The sequence below is a fragment of the Glandiceps talaboti genome, chromosome 4, assembly GCF_964340395.1.
Source record: "Glandiceps talaboti chromosome 4, keGlaTala1.1, whole genome shotgun sequence".
Lineage (NCBI taxonomy): Eukaryota > Metazoa > Hemichordata > Enteropneusta > Spengelidae > Glandiceps > Glandiceps talaboti.
In genome coordinates this window covers 20,778,282-20,797,894 of record NC_135552.1, presented here as the reverse complement: position 1 = coordinate 20,797,894, position 19,613 = coordinate 20,778,282, and the positions used below count along the sequence as shown (strand labels likewise).

The window sequence follows — 19,613 nt, the reverse complement described above, 5'->3', positions numbered from 1 at the left end:
TTTAATAACTTATCAACTGTCACACTAATTGGGAAAATAATGCGAAATTTCGTCAACGAAACTTGGTAGTACAGAAATCACGTGACAGGACGAGACTTGATTGCTGGGAGCGTCTGACAGCAAAATAAATCTCTTGTGTAGCGTTGAATGTTTCTGTACAGCTGAACCAGTGAATTCCAAGAATGGGTTGTCTATGGCCAAAACCAGGGGATGAGTCGGGCGGAGACGGAGACGCCGCCCCGAAAGTGTTCAGCTGGTAAGCCTAAACTTAGAATTTAGCAATTATGATATTGCAATGAACTGTCAATCATCTGAATGAAACAAACGAACGTTACAGAATGTAGTGTGTGTACAGTTACACGTATCAAGAATCGCCTTTGACAATACTGGTAGATCTGAAGGAAATATGATTTTCTTAATTATATCTTCTATATCTTGGCTTGCATTGGCCTTTAACATTGTGCTGCCAGCAGAAAATGTACAAAACAAGCATGTTTTGAGACAACCCCCCCCCCCCCCCCCTCCTGTGAATACCAACAAACCCTTACATATAATTTAAGGCACACTCATTAAGTTTTAATATGTAGTATTTCTATACTTTATCATTTAAATACATCATAAACCCAAAATAAACTTTTCTATTTCATTTAAATATAATATCTTTGAAAGGTTTTTCCTGTGACAGGAAATGATATGTAATTTGATACAAACAGTCATGAGGAAGCTACAGGTACAGGCATTGGTAAATCTTAATTTGAATTTTGATTTGATGTGGTTATTTGATAAATACATTTATTATCAAATAAAGTCAAGCTCTGTCCTTCTTGAAAAGTCTGATGGAAGTCATGCTGGAGAAAGATTGATATTAGTATTACTATTAGTAGTATTACTGGTGAATTCTGTACAGTTTCAAAACATGATTGCCCATTTAAAGAGAGAGAGAGAGAGAGAGAGAGAGAGAGAGAGAGAGAGAGAGAGAGAGAGAGAGAGAGAGAGGGAGGGAGGGAGGGAGGGAGAGAGAGAGAGAGAGAGAGTACTGGTAGTAAGTATAGTATAGTGTAGTGTAGTAATAGTAATTACTAGTATTATAGTACAGTTAGTATACATGTAGTATGTATATTACTGTATAGTATAGTATAGTATAGTATAGTATAGTATATTATACTATACTATAATAGTATAGTGTAGTATAGTATAGTATAGTATACTATAGTATAGTATACTATAGTATAGTTAGTATATATGTACAGTAGTATAGTATACTATAGTGTAGTGTAGCGTAGTGTAGTGTAGTGTAGTGTAGTTTAGTTTAATAGAGTATAGTATAGTGTAAACCTTGGGCCTAAACATAAAGGAATGACAGTGTCACATACCCTACATTCAAATACATGTACAACTGTAGTGATGTTGATTGAGTATCTGAAGAATATTACAATGTTCTCAAGGCTGACCACATGATGTAAAAGATGGTAACCATCCTACTGATGCTATGATTGAAAGCATGACTATTGTCATTGATTAAAACAATCAAAGTCATTGCCAACATCATCACGGTCTCCTCCACTGGTGAAGGAAGGGAGGGAGAAAGGTATCTGACTATCAAGTCGTTAGCAACATCACACTGTGTAGCTATGTTCACATGTAACAAAATCTGGGCCATGGCCTACCCAGTAAACAGATTAATATCAGATTAAATCTTGGTCTGTGTCCACATTGCCACGAGGCTCGCCAAAACAACCATTAACATTAATATGGAAGTTGTACATGTAAGTTGGATCATAGACCCTCCACCCAGGGTGGAGGGTCTATGGTTGCATGTGGGCATAGGAATATTTCACTCGGAGAACATACAATCTCGTAGATATTTGAACATTTTCTCCATATTTGCTGCTAGGAAAAATACATTCCAAGGGAAACTAACTTGCAGTTGTAGTATTGCTGTATGAAGCTTCTTTTCTTCCAAGGATATGTCACTGTATAAAATTAAGAGAGCGCCCTCAGTGTCAAATAACAGGAAAGATGTAGTTACATGTAATACGTATTACATGTATTTGTTGCATGCTATAATATACATGTACCATGATTATCTTGCCATGTACATTTATTTACAAAGAGAAGTGATGTTCTGTATTAGTATTTTGCTAATGTCAGTGTATTTTTACCACAAGGGTCATACTCTTTACATAATAATACAGACACATATTTTCTCCACCAAAAGTATGATGCAGATTTCAAATAATGAAATATTTGCAAATTTTACGAGATTTCACATGTTTGTTTATTTTGGGTTCTCACACCTGAATCAATTCTAACCACTGCCTGAAGATTTTAGTAGGATGAACATGAATAATGCATATTTAAAACAACCATCATTGTAAATAGTAATTGTAAATGCTGTAACTTACATGTATGGTAAGTTTGGCAGTTCTATTATGAATGGATAAATGACTTGGCAAATACTAGTCATTGTAGGAAGTGACCATAGAAGTTCATAACCTGTTAGTGCTGTTCCTAACATGCTTACATGTATGTTCCTTTAAGTGAGCCCAATCTGATTAAAATGTGATGTGGTGAAGGCAACTAGGTGTCTTTATTTACTTCTATTTCCATTGTTTTGTGTCATTTGATTGCTGTTACAGTAGGGTCCTCCAACATCTGACCCTGTGTAATAGAAAATTTTGTTTGATTCTCAAGGATCTTGAAAGGTTTCTTCAGTCAATCAAGATGTTTCTTTCAAAATCGTTTGAGAGACGACAGCTCCACCGACAGGTCGTGTCGTCAACACAATCCTCCATGTGTACGTTTGTTTGTTTGTTTATTTTTTATTTCTCCATTGTGTGCAGCTGCCAACATAACGCTCATCTTGATTGGCTACTCAAAAGCACGAGATTCAAGGGTCAGATGTGGGAATGTAAGCAACACAGGATCACAGATCTGCACAGTGTTTGTACATGTATGTGTGTTTGCATGTATGTACATTGTAAGGGTGTGCATATGAATTAGTCATTCTGATCATTAAATACAATTGTACCAGTGCCAAAGTAGTTTACTCATAAGAAATGCCATAATTTTCACCATCACTGACCACTCACCTGCCACTACAGCCAAAGGATCGTGTATCACTCACCACTCACCTGCTACTACACATAAAGTACATGTATGTTTCAGAACGTAATAAATTACATGTACAGAATACATTAAATGTGTTTGACAAGTATAATATAAACACTGCATTATTTACTGATGTATAAACTAAATATTTAGTCACCTCACATTTTATACACCAATCATCATAATGATCATCAAAAGTAGGTAAAACCTACCTGATTTCCCATGGCTTTTTATCTAGATTGCAATATAAAGTGGTAAGGATTTAGGTTCTACATGTATCTATGGATCTCTGTAGCCTGTAAGGTATGTCGTGTTGTTCAGTCCTATCAAGCTTCTTAACCACTGTAAAATACGTCATGTTGTTCAGCCACATCAGGCTTCTTAACCACTGTAAGATACATCGTGTTGTTCAGCCCTATCAGGCTTCTTAACCAGATGAGTGTTGGCTGATCATGTGGCACGAACGTCTGTATCTTATAGGCTATGGATCTCTGTAGTATCTGACATATTAACTACCTGTAGTGTAATTGAACATTTTTAAACGTGATAATATGTGTAGATTAGACTGAAAATGTTCAATTGTTTATGCTAATAATTATGTCACATTTTAACTTAATGTTGGAGAGCTACTGCGGTACATGTTGAAAGTATTTTATAATTTCAATAATTATTGAATATATATCCAAAATGTGATAGGAATCCCCAAATTGAGAACATGTAAATTGTAGAAAGGAAAAATTAAATTAAAATATTGTTTTTATATTTTAGTTTTCCCCAGTCACGAACACAGACTCCAGAAAGAAACAATTTATGCATTGAGGGGCTTCTCAGTGTTCTATTTATTGAAATCCAATAAAGATAGGTGTCCTCAATACTGTATGTTCTTATTATTCATCAAACTAGGGGGGCTTAGTATTTGTGTTGTTTGCATTCATTCTGTCCAAGATCCTGAAGGGAGAGTACTAAAACTACTATACCAGTAACAAAAGAGGTCTCTGAAGTCTTCACTACAGGCTAATAGTAACGGTGTATGACGTGCTACCAGACATCACAATACAACTATCACAATACTACTACATTTGTATACTGGACAGGTTGACAGTATCTTGGAACATTTTCACCTTCGAGCAATTTCCTATTTGATAAAAAGCTACGTCTCAAGATGTTTTACAAGACTTCATTACCAGTTACATTGTAATTACTTTCCCTGGATAGATCTCCAATAGGATTATTTAAAGCCAAGCTTCATTTTGATATGAGTCTGCTGTAGAGGTCATCCTAATTACGTGACGTAATACAGTGAGAGGGCCGGGATCACTCTGTTTTTCTTGACTCTTGTTTTTTCAGTGCTCAGGTGGCAATATTTGCATTTATATGATTGTATTAACACTCAAATGAGTCATCAAGGGACAATTGTGTGACATGGTAGTGATTGTCACTACAATCAATCCAGTATCCCTAGGCGTGAAGAGAATTGTGTTTGAGAAATTTGAATGACTATACACGTGGAGTAGAATACAAACCGAGAAAGTGGTATCACTTTACAACGACTGTGGTGACAGCACTTTTCACTTATGATGAATTGATTGTTATTACCATATGGATTACTGAAAGATTTACAGAGAGACGTCATTTCATAGAAAGAAGACACCCAGCCAGTAGAGACATATACATCTTACCTTGAAGACATTGTTTTACCTGTACCTGTAGATCATAAAATATTAGCCATGTTATGAGGGCATTGTGTACATGTAATCTGTACGTGTAGCAGTAAGGTCATCATACTTTACATCTAACTAACAGTTCTAACTACTGGATCCATGTCTACCCAGTCCTGTGATAAAGACAGTCCTGGACTGTTTAACTGTTTTTTACGTCCTTTTTCTTCACCGGATAGGGACCGCGAAGATAGACCTGATCCCAAAGACTTTATGTTAGAAAACCTGAAGGGTGAGACTGTGGGACGAGTACCTGGTACAATCAAAGGACAACAGTTTATTCTTAACAATTGTGAGGTGAGTGTGTAATGAGTGTCCTCAATATAAATATCTTGTTTCATCTGCTGTGTTTGTTGTTATAATAACACTTAATGTTAATATCATCTGTACCTAAAATATATGCTAGAAAAATAAACTGTTTGAAAAAGAAAAAACTACTATACATGTATGTAGAGAACAGTATATAAATATGACAATCAATATTGTAAATTAGATTTTATATATAAATGTCAGTAATTTGCTGCATCATCATATTCACTCAATCTCAATTTAGGAGTATTACTATGGTAATAACCCATTTTTTTTAATCTGGTATTAGTTTGAACCAAGCAAATGTACGTATCAGTGAAATTATCCATATTGAATGATAACCACTTAAATAATGATTTATTTGAGTGAAATAGAAATATGAAATGCTAATGTCGTGTTAACCTCCATAGATGTCAGTGTAGGTTTTTTAGAGCAAGGTAACAACAGTATGTTAATTTGATGCTTTCATTTCTTACCGGAGATTAAATGTAGGCTAATTGTAAATATGGATGTTAGATTGTGCATCAAATTTTAGATCGTAATGTGAATGAAGAAGGTTTCATTTTTTATGTAACCATAGCAACCATGTCATAATTATCATATCTTTGTGTGATGTTATATCAGCAGTTTATCTCTAGCCTTTCAATTTGATAGATACAAATTACTTTGAGTCACATGGGAATGCTGTAAAGTGTATGCTATCAATAGCTATCACTGTACATTTGTATTTACAGTAGTGATTAAAATTTCTTCTCACAGTCAAAACATTTCTTGGAAGTTAATTCCAAATCTTCACTGATGTCTCTGTCAGCATCATCAGGGGTGTACTACAATGGGCTATTGTCATGTATTATGGTAGCTGTTTATAACATATTACATCAGACAGATGTCAGGAGGGCTTGAAATCAGACTTGTCATTTAAGAATGTTTGAATTCTATTCTATTGTATTTGGTAAGAATGGTATTTAGTCATTTAACGTAGATCCTTGAGTTTCATTAATGTCAAAACATTGTAGATCTATAGAAACTCTACCATACATCATACTGACCAAGTCTCTAATGTTGTTTTACACTGTAAATGAAAATTTTCTGACACAGTCAACAAATATCACATTAGTTTGTCACCATTTTCACTTAAAATACATTTAAAGTAGTGTACTCAAATCTGAGCTATAATAGTGTAAAGTCGTTAATGAATATTCTGAGCTCCTTTTTGCTGAAAGCTTTAGGTGTACACTTGTGTTTGGTTGGGATTAGCGAATTCTTTTGTTTCCACAGTATGTACAACACTGTGTTAACATAGAACGGTTGAACTTAGAAGAGGATATTGTATGGACAAAATTACTCTCTGAATTACAAATGAAGATAAACATGCAGAATAAAGGCCTTTAGAACTGAAGATTGACACACAGAACGATGTAAATGAATATACTTAGACATTCTTTTGAGATACATTGTTGAGTTGTTAAACCGTAGAATTTAGTTTCAATAGATACATATGAAGGCAAGCATATAACTGAGTCAATATATACAGTAATCTCCTACAGTTATTCTCACCTAATTTAATTTATTTTCCAATACCTGTTTCCTTGTGATGACGTGTGTACGAAAATAGAGCTTTTATGTCTGTTAGTGTTAGTGTGACTGACAGTGGTCATCACATAATACTCTTTACAATTTCATCCAGTACAAATTTCAAAGGTGATAAATTTTTACAATGGATAACTAATTCATGGCTGCCAATGCCTTGATTGGCATCCAGTGTAGGTGTAGACATCAGGTAACAGGCAAATATTGAATACTACTATGCTTTCCGTGATTGTATTGCAAGGACAATGCCAGATTCAGAAATCAGTGGCTATTGTGAAAATGACGTCATTGTACATTCACAACTTCTCCCAAAGGGTTCTGTTTTGTCCATCCATCCTTCCGTGCATCCGGGTGTCCATAATACATCATTTCTCAGACGTGCAATATCTTATTTCAATCACACCTTGCACAGAGGGACATCTACACATGTCACTTTATTTTATTTTATTTTATTTTATTTTATAAGATATGCAAGTTTGACCAAATCATGACCAAATGTATAAAGACTCCAAACAAGTGTCTACCCCCATACTATCAGGGGCAAGCTTTCTTTAAGACTTTGACCTTGACCTTCAGGATCGATTTATCAAAATCGAGCCAGTTGTTTTTATTGCATATCACAAACATTTTGTATTAAAATTTGTTACCAATTTCTTTTAACTCATGTTTACAGGTAATGTAAAAGAAGACAAATATACTCAAGCATTACTTGTGGTGTTCATATCACGTTTTACTGAATTGTGGCCATATTTGCAGTATAAAATCAATATATTACTGTATAACTCAAACACTTTAAGACAAAGATTCCATTCAAGTGTCTAACCCCATGTAATCACATGTAAGCTGTCTTGTAAGAGAGAGTGACCTTTGACTTGGACTTTTAGGGTTTTAAGTCATTTCTTGCAAATCGCAGACACTTTCTAGCATTTATGTGTGACCAGTTTATTTTTAAACTATGTCACTATAAAGGTACTAGTAATACAAAAGAAATAGACACATCCACTACTTTTGCTTTTTTGCTGCTAATATCACTTTTTACTGAATGGCTGCCATATTTGTTGTGAATAATCCTGATTTACTAGGGATAACTCAATTGAGATGCCATTGAAGGGAAAATGACAACTCCATGTTATGTTGAAAAGCTATACAGTTTAGTTGGTTGATCACTACTGTAACTTGTAAAGTGTAACAGTAAAAGACTTCAGTCTGTAATTCATGAACCATTCATTTACATATTATTTAGGGTTGAACAGATTCAAAATTAGTTGTAGTCATAGCAACATGTTTCTTTGTCTTTAAGATTAGTTGTAGTCATAGCAACCTGTTTCTTTGTCTTTAGAATTAGTTGTAGTTATAGCAACATGTTTCTTTGTCCAAATATTTCAACCAAATCTCCTGGTCACCATCAGCTATTACATGTAGCTGTCACTGGAGGCTAAGTCATCAGACCAAAATGATCAAAATATTTAGACAAAGAAATAGGTTGGTTAAAATCTGGGAAGATGTGTTCCTGTCAAGCTCAGAGCAAGGACACAATATTAACTCATAGTCTCATGGTAATTTATTACCAAAATTGTCAGAAAAATGATAAACAAACAAAACAAGTCATTGTGAAGACAACATACATCTAAAAAATTGAGGTATTATTGAAAATCATTACAATTTAGAATAGAAACGCATCTTAATGCGCCATTAATTAAACATTAGTATTAAAGTTGTTTGATAACACATTTTTTTAATATTAACACAATTTTCTTCCATTGACTAACTCCGTACAGCAAAAATTAGAAATGACATGATCACCAACACTAAAAGATAATTTTGAGCTTTGTAGGGTCATCACACTTTTGAATCTGTGTTATTGTTAATGATGAAATCTACAGGAGTTCTAAAATTATGGTTAATTATACTGGAAAGATTGTAACTTACCTGATTACCCCCTGTCTGTTTCCAGAAGCCTCGTCAACAATGGTTCATCTACTCGGTAGAAATTATTAAAGTCTAGAAGTGCCTCCCATTTTTACATATATGTATGATGTTCTTTATTGACAGGACTGTGATATTTATATTTATGACCATTCAGCTACAATCACTGTAGATGACTGTATAAATTGTAGGATCTTTTTGGCACCCATCAAAGGAAGGTAAGTTGATAATGTACAAAGTTACTGACAGCTCCCTTTTCAATGTACCTAGAAGAAGGACTTTGGTGATTATTACCAGATATGTGTACAAAGTCGATGACACAACATGTACCTAGAACTTAGAAAGTGATATGTTGTATCTTTCAATGTTTCTTTTTTAGGCTGTCTACATAGTTATATCTCAAGTGTTTATTTCTGAGACAATACATTGTTGTATCTTTCAGTGTTCATATCTAAGACAATACATTGTTGTATCTTTTTCAGTGTTTATTTCTGAAACAATACAATGTTGTATCTTTTTAAGTGTTTATTTCTGAGACAATACATTGTTGTGTATTTCAGTGTTTATTTCTGAGACAATACATTGTTGTGTCTTTTTAAAGTGTTTATTTCTGAGACAATACATTGTTGTGTCTTTTTAAAGTGTTTATTTCTGAGACAATACATTGTTGTGTATTTCAGTGTTTATTTCTGAGACAATACATTGTTGTATTTTCAGTGTTTATTTCTGAGACAATACATTGTTGTATTTTCAGTGTTTATTTCTGAGACAATACATTGTTGTGTATTTCAGTGTTTATTTCCGAGACTGTAGGGACTGTAAGTGTGTTGTTGCATGCCAACAATTTAGGACAAGGGATTGTAAAAAATTTGAGGTCTTCTTATGTTGTCAAACCCAACCAATCATAGAATCTTCTACTGGTATGAAATTTGGCTGCTTCCAGTACTACTATCCAGAATTACTAGGTAAATAATACAGTATTACTCTCTATAGTTTCTGTGTGTTATTATAGGTGGATGTTCAGTGTCTATGTAGAAAGTGAAAGTAATATGACAGAACTCCAAGACGCATGAGTGCAAGTGTGCCATACTTGGGGTATTTGCACGAGTGCGTGCAGTGTTCTCTGCACCTGTACTTTCACGAGCGTAGTGACTTACACTGCAGCAGTAAACACTACAAGCACGAGTGCAAACACCCCTGAATACCCACACTGGATCTTACGTGGCATGGGGTTCTCTTACATTTTGTATTGTTACAAACTAGTATGTTAATCTGAAATGGCAAATTTCCATAAAAAATCATACAGCGCAATCATGCGATTTTGTGTGTAGCAAATGATTGCATCCTCGTTTGCATATCATTTGCATGCAGGTATGCAATAATGTTTTCGAATTAAAAATCCAAAATAAATACCCCAACTGTCATCCATATGGTCAATTTAATATGAATTTTGTCATGAGTTAAGATGATATTCAAATTTCAAATATAAGTATCTCATGATATAAATTGTGTCTGGAAAATAAAATTAATCTGTGTGTCATAACAATACTTTATTTTCAATTATAACTAGAACAGTACAAGAAATCAGATTTGAGTATCTATAACAATAACTGGAGTACCATACATGATTTTACACCAGTGCCAGGAGAACAGAATTGGTCACTTTTACCAGCTGTGAGTAGTACCTTTGTGTTTCAGCTTAGCCTAGTAAGATTACAAAGTTGAGTTGGCAAAACATGACAGTTGTCTAACCGTGATCAGTACCGGATTGACAGATGTGAACCGTTTTTGAATTGCGTTTTGGAGGGTTATTCCTTAATGGATATCTGGGTCTGTTTTATGCCAAATGTCTGATGTTGAAGGCAAACGTGTGTTTATGTAGTAATCCTGTAAGATTGCATTCGGTAGAATGTGTGTGATACTGTACAACATACTTCTGGCTGCAAGTCAAAGACAACTTACCATAAATGTTAGGATGCCAATAAATTTCAAATCTTTCACTGTTTTTGTTGACAGGATGCTAAACTGGAAGACTTTGTCCCAAAACCAACGACAGAACAGTTTGCATGTGTAGACATATCAACAGACACAGAGAAGAGTGTTGTACCTCTTACAACTGGTACTAGGAGAAAAAAAGCTGATGAAGTAAGTTACAACTAATATGTTTTTACTTCAGTTACTTGATCAATTACAACCGGATATACTGTTGACCAAAGATGTTTATTAGCTTGGTAGATAAAATGACTTACAACACACAAGTAGTTCAGAGTTGGACACTTGGTTATAATGTTTCTTTTTTTGCAATTGTAGTGTGCTTATTATTCTCTGGAAGATTGTTTCTTTGTTTGTTTTACTCAATTGCCTTTGTAAATGGTTTCGTTGTTTTTATCACCTGGTGCCAAAGTCAAATTTCCATGTTCTATGAGGATTGTCAACCAAGACAGATTGAAAGCTCAATGCTATAAAACTTTGAACTACTTGTGTGTTATTTATTTTAGTTTATTTATTTATTATGCTTCATTACATGCAAATCAAAATTACACAAAAATTAAAGTAACATGTACAATAGTCTACAACAGGACAGAAAGACCATATATACCCAACACACTAGTGACAACATGTACAATAGACTACAACATGACAGAAAGACCATATATATACCCAACACACTAGCGAGAATAAAAATACAAAAATCTGTGTCTGTCCGATATACAGTTGCAGAATATGGGTAAATCAGGTAATGATATTGAGTACAGTGTATCATAAATAGAAATATTGGTTGGCATGTCGAAAGTAGTACTTTCCTCTTATCAAGAATATAACTCCTAGTTTAATAAACAATGATACTATGTGTACATGACGATGTGTTCCTCATCTAAGTTTCCATTTCTTCTTGCAGAGTTGCCTTGTGTTATTTTTCAAGGACGAGGAATCCGACAATAAAGTGAGACAGTTCATTGATAAAATGAGAGAAGAGGTAAGTAGTAATTGTAATTGTTGCATTTGTCATTCTCACAACAAAATCTGAGACAGTTCATTGAGAAGAAGTAAGTAGTTATTGTCATTCTAACAATATAAAATGACAATAAAGTGAGACAGTTCATTTGATAAAATGAGAGACAGAAGTAAGTAGTAATTGTAATTGTTGCATTTGTTATTCTCACCACAAAATCAGACTATAAATTGAGACAGTTCATTGATGAAATTAGAGAAGTAATTGTCATTCTGACAACAAAATGTGTGATTGATGTTTTCAAGGGTTTTGTTGTCAAAGAGAAAAGAATTATTGATTACAGTGTTCTTTCTAATCAATGTCTATTCAATTTCTGTGTCCTATTAATATTCTATTTTATGTCACAAAAAGACCTCATTTCATCAATTTGTCTATGCTATGATTATTGTTATTCTGTGTCAAAAACACATTTCATAAATTTGTCTATTCTATAGTTCAGCCATGGAATTTTTTTTTTTTTTAAAAACACACTTAGATACTAAGGTGAAGATAATGACAGTGTAAGCTGAATGATAGCTGGAATAAGTGAATAAGTAAAATACTAATTTCAAACTGTATATTCAGTGAACTGTAGTTGGCAATTATCAGGACTTTGGGTGATATAAATATGTATTCAAACAACTGAATCTGTGGATAACTCATCTTCCTTGATAAGACTTAAAGTTTAATATACTTGAAAAAAAAATGAAAAAGTGATTAATGTAAGTGAGTAATGTGTATTTTCTTAATAGGGTTCATGTACTTTAGTTCAAACCAAGGAAGTAACAATGAAACCAGAAGAGACACGTATGTTGGGTGATCCACAGTATCAACAGGCTGTCAGTAATGGTAAGTTTTTTAGACAATTTATTCTAATGGGACTTTAAAGGCATATGATTCATTCCAGGTTCTTGCATTAGTGCTATCTTATCAGTGAAGCCATTGTAATAAATAGGATCATTCTTTTTTTTTCGGGACCAACAATTCCTATAGCTCTGCCAGACAACTGTTTTTTCTACCTCTTGTCCTATAGCAATAGATTATTAAAAAAAGTCAACTCAGTTTGTCCTGTAGAGGGCAGTATTGCATGGATACTGATAACTTTCTCCTATTGCAGGACCTGTCATAGGTTTAGAGTACAATGGTGAGCAGACCATACAGAAATGTTCTTCTGTTATGCAATCCATCATTGGTAGTTCTATCTACTTCATATCCAAAGATGCTGAGAGTGCTTCAAAGAATATAGATGATTTCTACAGCTTTGCAGACATGCAGATGTCCATGTAACAGATTAGTATGACAGACTACACCACCATCTACTTAACTTTATTTCATCCTCACAAGTATTTTTTCAATCAAAGTAAAAAAATCTCTGTCAAATATTACTTCCTGTTGGTATACATGTATGTAATGTTATAGATGTATAGTTGTGGCATCTATATAATTTCCTGTTGGTCAGTTTGTAATCTACAGTATACCCGTTTGTAATATACTGGTATGCAAATTTTTCAACTAGTCTCAGTTACCCAGACTCCCCACCACCAGCAGAGACTCTGGGACATTACAACATAATAAGTGATTGTTACAAGATGGCTGTGTAGAGCGACTGACCCACAACATGACCTCTATAGTAAAATCACACGGTGGCAACTCTTGCTAAGAGTGTTTTGTTTAATCTTAATTAAGATTTAATTAAGATTTCTGTGAAACATACATAGAGTTAATGAAAGTGAAAATTCGGCAGACATTTTCCTCCTTGAAAATTGGAGCCCCAGTGATGAGAATCTGGGTAACCGAGACTAATGTTCAACACACTTAAAATGAGATTAGTATAATGTAAGGTGTCCAATGTCTATGAGAAATACATATAAATTTATGGATATATATAAATATTATATCAAGTGATTGTGGTATGTAGGTTGGTGATAATACAATGTATGTTACCAAAGTAAATTACTCTATAAATTGCCAACATTTTGCACACTCACAGACAGTCCTTGTTTGTAACCGTCATTCACATTTGTCCAAATTGCAATCGTTAAATTATTAATTATAAGTTTATTTACCCCAAATAAATATAACAGTGGGTAAATGGGGAGTCAGGAAATAGCTTACAGCTAGTCTGGGCCTGTCAACTCACATATTAATATACTATACAGAAATTTATTGGCCAACCACATAGACTTACATAAACCTCATTATAAAACTTATGAGTGACAAGTTTTGATATGTTTTCATTTTATAAGAAGGGCCAGACATGATGTGTACTCTCTTAATATTCTGGTTAATTTATACATGTGTCAAAGATTATTTGATAGCAAGTTAGTAAGAAGTTCAGGCACCTGTACTCTATTTCCCGTAAAACAAACAATCATAAACCTTACCTTGAGTAAAGAATATAGTTTGTTTCTTTTCAAATACTTTGAAATTTTCCCTGTATTAGTTGTAAAATGAAAGGTATGTAAATGACAATTAAAACTATTCTCAGAGTGGTAAAGTTGATGCATGACTTTGCTGGTATTAAAATCATTTTTAGACGTTCTTTATACACTTGTTGTCGTAACATAGATTCTCTCAACATTTTTGTTTACATTACTGAATGATGTCATCAAATAGTTTATCTATAGTATTGGGCCTAAATACTGAGATTGAGTTCTGCCAATACAAGAGATGGTTAACTATACTACTACTGGTACCTTTCAATAGGCAGTGAAACTTACTCCTGAATAAATTATAAACTCAGCTTGTGTCCATGTATGTAACTCTAAGTAAAAGTAAAAAGCCACAGCAATTTTTGCTCTATATTGTAACTTTTCAGATGTTTTGATAGTTTTCATACTCCTAATATTATTTTTTAGCAAAGATAGTATTTTTAGGCCATGGCATATTTTTTCTATTATTGTCACCACCTCACAGTGGTGTGGTTTATAAGATGATAATACATAAACCAGAAACACAAAAGACACATGCAAATCAAGTAGTTTTTTTGTACTTGTTTACTCTGAGTGGATACGCAACTTTAAAAGTACAGCTCTGATTTCATCAGTTGACAGCTTTTCAGGGAAATGCCCTCGGACATCAAAGATTTATGGAATCTTGCCATTTGTGTTTGTTAATGTTTTGATATGATGGTTAATTGTTGTCAGATGTGATACCCTAAAATGTTATGATGGATAATTGTAGACTGGCCGTGATACCCTAAATGTTGTGATGGTTAATTGTAGTTGGCCATCATACCCCTAAATGATCAGTCATAGTATTCGTAAAGTTTTACAAAGTATACATGTGTTCACTAACCAAATTATGAAACAATATGTCACGTATACCCATTCTCATAATCTGAACAAAAATGAAATCACCAGTCTTACAACAATTGAACTACTACTTACAACTCGTACATTTATAACATCAGTTCATGAATCTTGCTTTTGCTTCTCGCTGAATGCAATGACATACAAATCCTGTCTTAATTCTTTACAGTGTTATCACAGTTTTATAACTTTGATGGTACATAAGTACTAAAATTTTAACCAGTACACTCAACATAATTTTGATACGCTGAGAGCTTTCGACTGCAAACAGTCAGTCTTGTTCATTCCATGATAGGTGGCGCTGTTCATATTTTATGATCACGTTACAAAGTGACGATGATACACATGTGAGTCCATAGTTTTCTCCTTGTAAAATTGGACTCTACGATTAGCACCTTGAAATATCCAACAAAGTCCAAAAAGAGCATAAAAATGTAGAAATCCCCCCCCCCCCCATATATATACCAACACTTAATCGGCATGAAACTGTACTTTCATATTTAAAAATAGCTTACCCATTCATGAAACAGTGCCCTCTTGTGATGAAGCAGGGAAGGGAGGTAGAGGAGAACACAGCTTATATTTTGTATACTGTACTTAATATTGATATTAAAATAAGGAAATACCAGCATCAAGTACTGCAGGTAATTGTAAGTTTCAGTTCATACATATTGATATTTGAAATGGCCAAAGTTATTGTGACACTTTAGAATTAAGTGAGGACACAGCTGTATTTTGTCACTAGAGGGGGCTCTTTACTTGAACGGTTTTGTATGTCATTTTGTTGTAGTGGATCAAATTCAGTGATAGAAATGGTCATTGTGATTACAAGATATTTGAAAGTACAGTCACAGTGATTTAGACATCAATATGTTACCATGCATGTTGTACATCATTACGTTACCATGCATGTTGTACATCATTACGTTACCATGCATGTTGTACATCAATATGTTACCATGCATGTTGTACATCATTACGTTACCATGCATGTTGTACATCATTATGTTACCATGCATGTTGTACATCATTACGTTACCATGCATGTTGTACATCATTACGTTACCATGCATGTTGTACATCATTACGTTACCATGCATGTTGTACATCATTACGTTGCCATGCATGTTGTACATCATTACGTTACCATGCATATTGTACATCAATACGTTACCATGCATATTGTACATCAGTACGTTACCATGCATATTGTACATCACTATGTTATCATGCATATTGTACATCAGTATGTTACCATGCATATTGTACATCAATACGTTACCATGCATATTGTACATCAATATGTTACCATGCATATTGTACATCAGTATGTTACCATGCATATTGTACATCATTACGTTATCATGCATATTGTACATCAATACGTTACCATGCATATTGTACATCAATACGTTACCATGCATATTGTACATCAATATGTTACCATGCATATTGTACATCAATACGTTACCATGCATATTGTACATCAGTATGTTGCCATGCATATTGTACATCAATACGTTACCATGCATAATGTCAATGTGTTCCTTTTCATCTACTTAATAGTCATGTTTAGTCAGTGATTTGATATGAAATATGTATTTTTACCGTCCAACAATTACAAAGTTGAACTTACATTCCCTCCATGTACATTTATTATAATTCTAGCAGTTAGCGCTTGCTGAAATAACTGATACTGTAACTGTATTTCTAGATAGATATCTCGTTTATTCAACTTGTTTGACCTTCCGTGCTAATCTTCAACATTCCTTAGAATTAGGAAGTTAGTGCTTGACTGATGAATCTGTTGTATTTAAAGTGCTACGTAGTGTCTAGTTAGTAAGATATGTCATGTTGTGTCATTTCGCAAGCATCTGTCCTCTGAGAGGAGTTGGCTGATGGGTGAGGGCGCCCCAACATGACATACCTCACAAACTAGGTAACTACATAGCTATACTTACATCATAGAACATCCATTGTTTGACATATACAGATAATAGTGCTTGTATAAGTTGACTGCTTTAAGTGCAACGTTTTATTTATACATTGATTGTTTTGTTCTATATTTAAGTACAAGTAATTATTCTTTTTTCTATATTTAATAAAATGAAATATTTGAGATGTGAAAGTTATTAACCTGAAATACACTTGAAGTTAAAAGAGGGATGAATCAAATTGGAAAAAATGAACAAATTTCACCATATTAGTGCATAGATGGCTTATTACGAACAACAGTCAAAGCAGTGGCTCCTCATTCTCGCAAACCAGAGCACATATTTCTGTTAAAGCAACGAAATAACCTCTTAGTGGGTACCTTGTTTTGGATGGTTCCATAGAGAGGCTTGTGGTTTACAACGTTGTGGCTCCTATAAAGGCTCTGTAATTACATTTCATAGAATAGTTCCTATGATATTATTGATGGTGTTTGTCTGGTTCATGAAACATAGTGATAAAGTGATGCAGTGACCAGTGATCAGTGATCTAGAAGTGAAAACTTCTATATCGGTGATTCGATTATGGTGATGATGATGATAATGATAATGATGATGATGATAATGATGATGATGATAATGAATTCTCTAAGTGCCAAGCACACGTCATGTCAATATTACAAAACCATTGTATTGAGGTTTCAAACCTCTGAAAAATGTAAGTTTGAAATGATAAAACTAGAAATATTCTCATCACTTTGGGTTTTTTTTTTTTAAATATTAGCCAAAGCTGTACTTATTTTTTGTTGTAATTTGGTGTATTATTTATTTTTGTATTAATGTGAAAATATTGATGAAGTATGTATGTAAAGATGATTTGTTGAGCCACTGTTAGAAATTATATGTGATTTTATACCCTGTAATTGGTTTTGTTTGATTTTATTTGTGCAATCCACTTTCATGTCAGACAGATCAAGTCGAAGAGTTATAAATAAAAACACTAAATTATGCGGCTTTTGTCATTTATATCATGTATATGTTTCTGCGTGTATGTCTTTGTGTGTGCATATGAGGGAGTGAATGGGATCATTCCGTGTTTGTGCAAACTGTGTACATCGTGTGTGTGTGTGTGTGTGTGTGTGTGCACGTATATACACGTGCGTGCATGCATGTGTGTGTGTGTGTGTGTATGTGTGTTTGCATACATTGTGTTTGGTGTGTCTATGTCTTTGCATACACTGTGTCCTAAAACATTGTACAAATGCACTGAAAACATGTTTTACCAAGGGTAATTTTATTGTTTCATGTACATTTACCATGGTGACAGTAAAGAAGTGTACCAATAGACCTTGAGCTTCACCATGTTCACTAGTCTACAGTTAGCTGATTTACATCATTTAGGCAAGAACTGTATGGAATCAAGTAAAGTTAGTGTAACCGTCAAACACATAGCAAAGTATTTACTGGTAATACACTTGTATGCAATATATACTAGTATTTTGGCCATCATTATTAGAATGCTGCAAGTATTTTACAATGTTTTGTTTGATGTACATATACAAAGTACAGAGTAGCAAAAAAGATTATGTGACTCATTGCACAAAATACAGCTTTGGAAGTATGCATTCCAAGAACTTCAGAAGGGGGATTTGTCCAAGTTCTTAGCGTGAATATTTCTACAGCTATATGTAACGTATATATTTAATTTTAAATGCATTGATTGTTACTACCAGCAGTGAAGGCACTGCATTAATTAATGTCCGTGTTTGGATCTAATTTATATCCCCAATTATCTCACAACACTGTTCCCTTCTCTCCTGTGAGATCAACTCCTCACATCACAACTAACAATTTACTTATTCATTGCATGGTTGTCAGCAGGAATTGACTGATGTGTTCTGATATTGCAGTACAGTGGTGGTAATGGTGGGATGCTAAGACTGGGGTCAGAATGCTACGAAAATTCTTGGGTTCATTTTGGGGTCATGAAAAATTTTGACAGCGGGGGTTGGGCATGGGGCGCTGTAAAAAAATTGACCAAACTAATTACTCCCCTGTCGTAAATTTTGACCCCACCCTCCCCCTCCCCAGCATAAAATATCCAGTTTATACCAGATTGTAGGGCTGGGTTCGTCCTGTACTAGCTCTGTTCTCCAGGGACAGTCTAAACGTAAAGTATCTTAGTTCACGTAACGCACTTTTACAGAATTAAAGTTGTCCGTATAAAGTCGACTAACTTCCGTGAATGACGTCATCATCGACAACAGTGTGTCACACACTTTCACCGCCCTACATCTCAGCTGTTCGATGTAAATTAACATGATACATGTACCAGGTATAGACTAGTAGTCTAATAGAATTCTCATTATTGTAATTATTCAAATGCCAAAGTGGCGCGAGCTGACGTAGTGGTATTTACTATTTTCCTGTTATAACTGTGCCAGCAATTGCATATTGCGCAGAAGTCCGACCGGGGTCTCCTAACAGATATGTAATATTAGAAAGTGTCAAGGAAAACCATAAGCCTGTACACAAACATTATATGTAGGTGAGTTACTCTAGGGTTATTTTGATGACAGTACATAATTTATTTTCCTTAATTACATTGCATTACATTACATTACATTACATTACATTACATTACATTACATTACATTACATTACATCACATTACATTATATTAGAATTTTTATTATTTAAACTTTTAAATGTGTACTTTGACACT

General features: G+C 34.0%; 1 protein-coding gene across 1 annotated transcript; it reads left to right on the top strand.

Annotated features, from left to right (window-relative positions):
- The first annotated feature begins 121 nt into the window (after positions 1 to 121).
- LOC144433685 (protein XRP2-like) lies at positions 122 to 14,160 on the top strand. Its single transcript, XM_078122037.1, has 9 exons — positions 122 to 256; positions 5,009 to 5,126; positions 8,781 to 8,872; positions 9,447 to 9,619; positions 10,225 to 10,328; positions 10,671 to 10,799; positions 11,554 to 11,631; positions 12,399 to 12,495; positions 12,764 to 14,160. Exons 1-9 carry the CDS (start codon positions 183 to 185, stop codon positions 12,931 to 12,933), a joined length of 1,035 nt encoding a protein of 344 aa, XP_077978163.1. The 5' UTR covers positions 122 to 182; the 3' UTR covers positions 12,934 to 14,160.
- The last annotated feature ends 5,453 nt before the right edge of the window (positions 14,161 to 19,613 follow it).

Excerpts from the sequence above, each read along its gene's own strand:
- LOC144433685 (XM_078122037.1), top strand. The coding sequence starts at position 183 with ATGGGTTGTCTATGGCCAAAACCAGGGGATGAGTCGGGCGGAGACGGA. Across the intron at positions 5,127-8,780 it reads TTATTCTTAACAATTGTGAG|GACTGTGATATTTATATTTA; the intron begins GTGAGTGTGTAA and ends CTTTATTGACAG. Across the intron at positions 12,496-12,763 it reads TCAACAGGCTGTCAGTAATG|GACCTGTCATAGGTTTAGAG; the intron begins GTAAGTTTTTTA and ends CTCCTATTGCAG.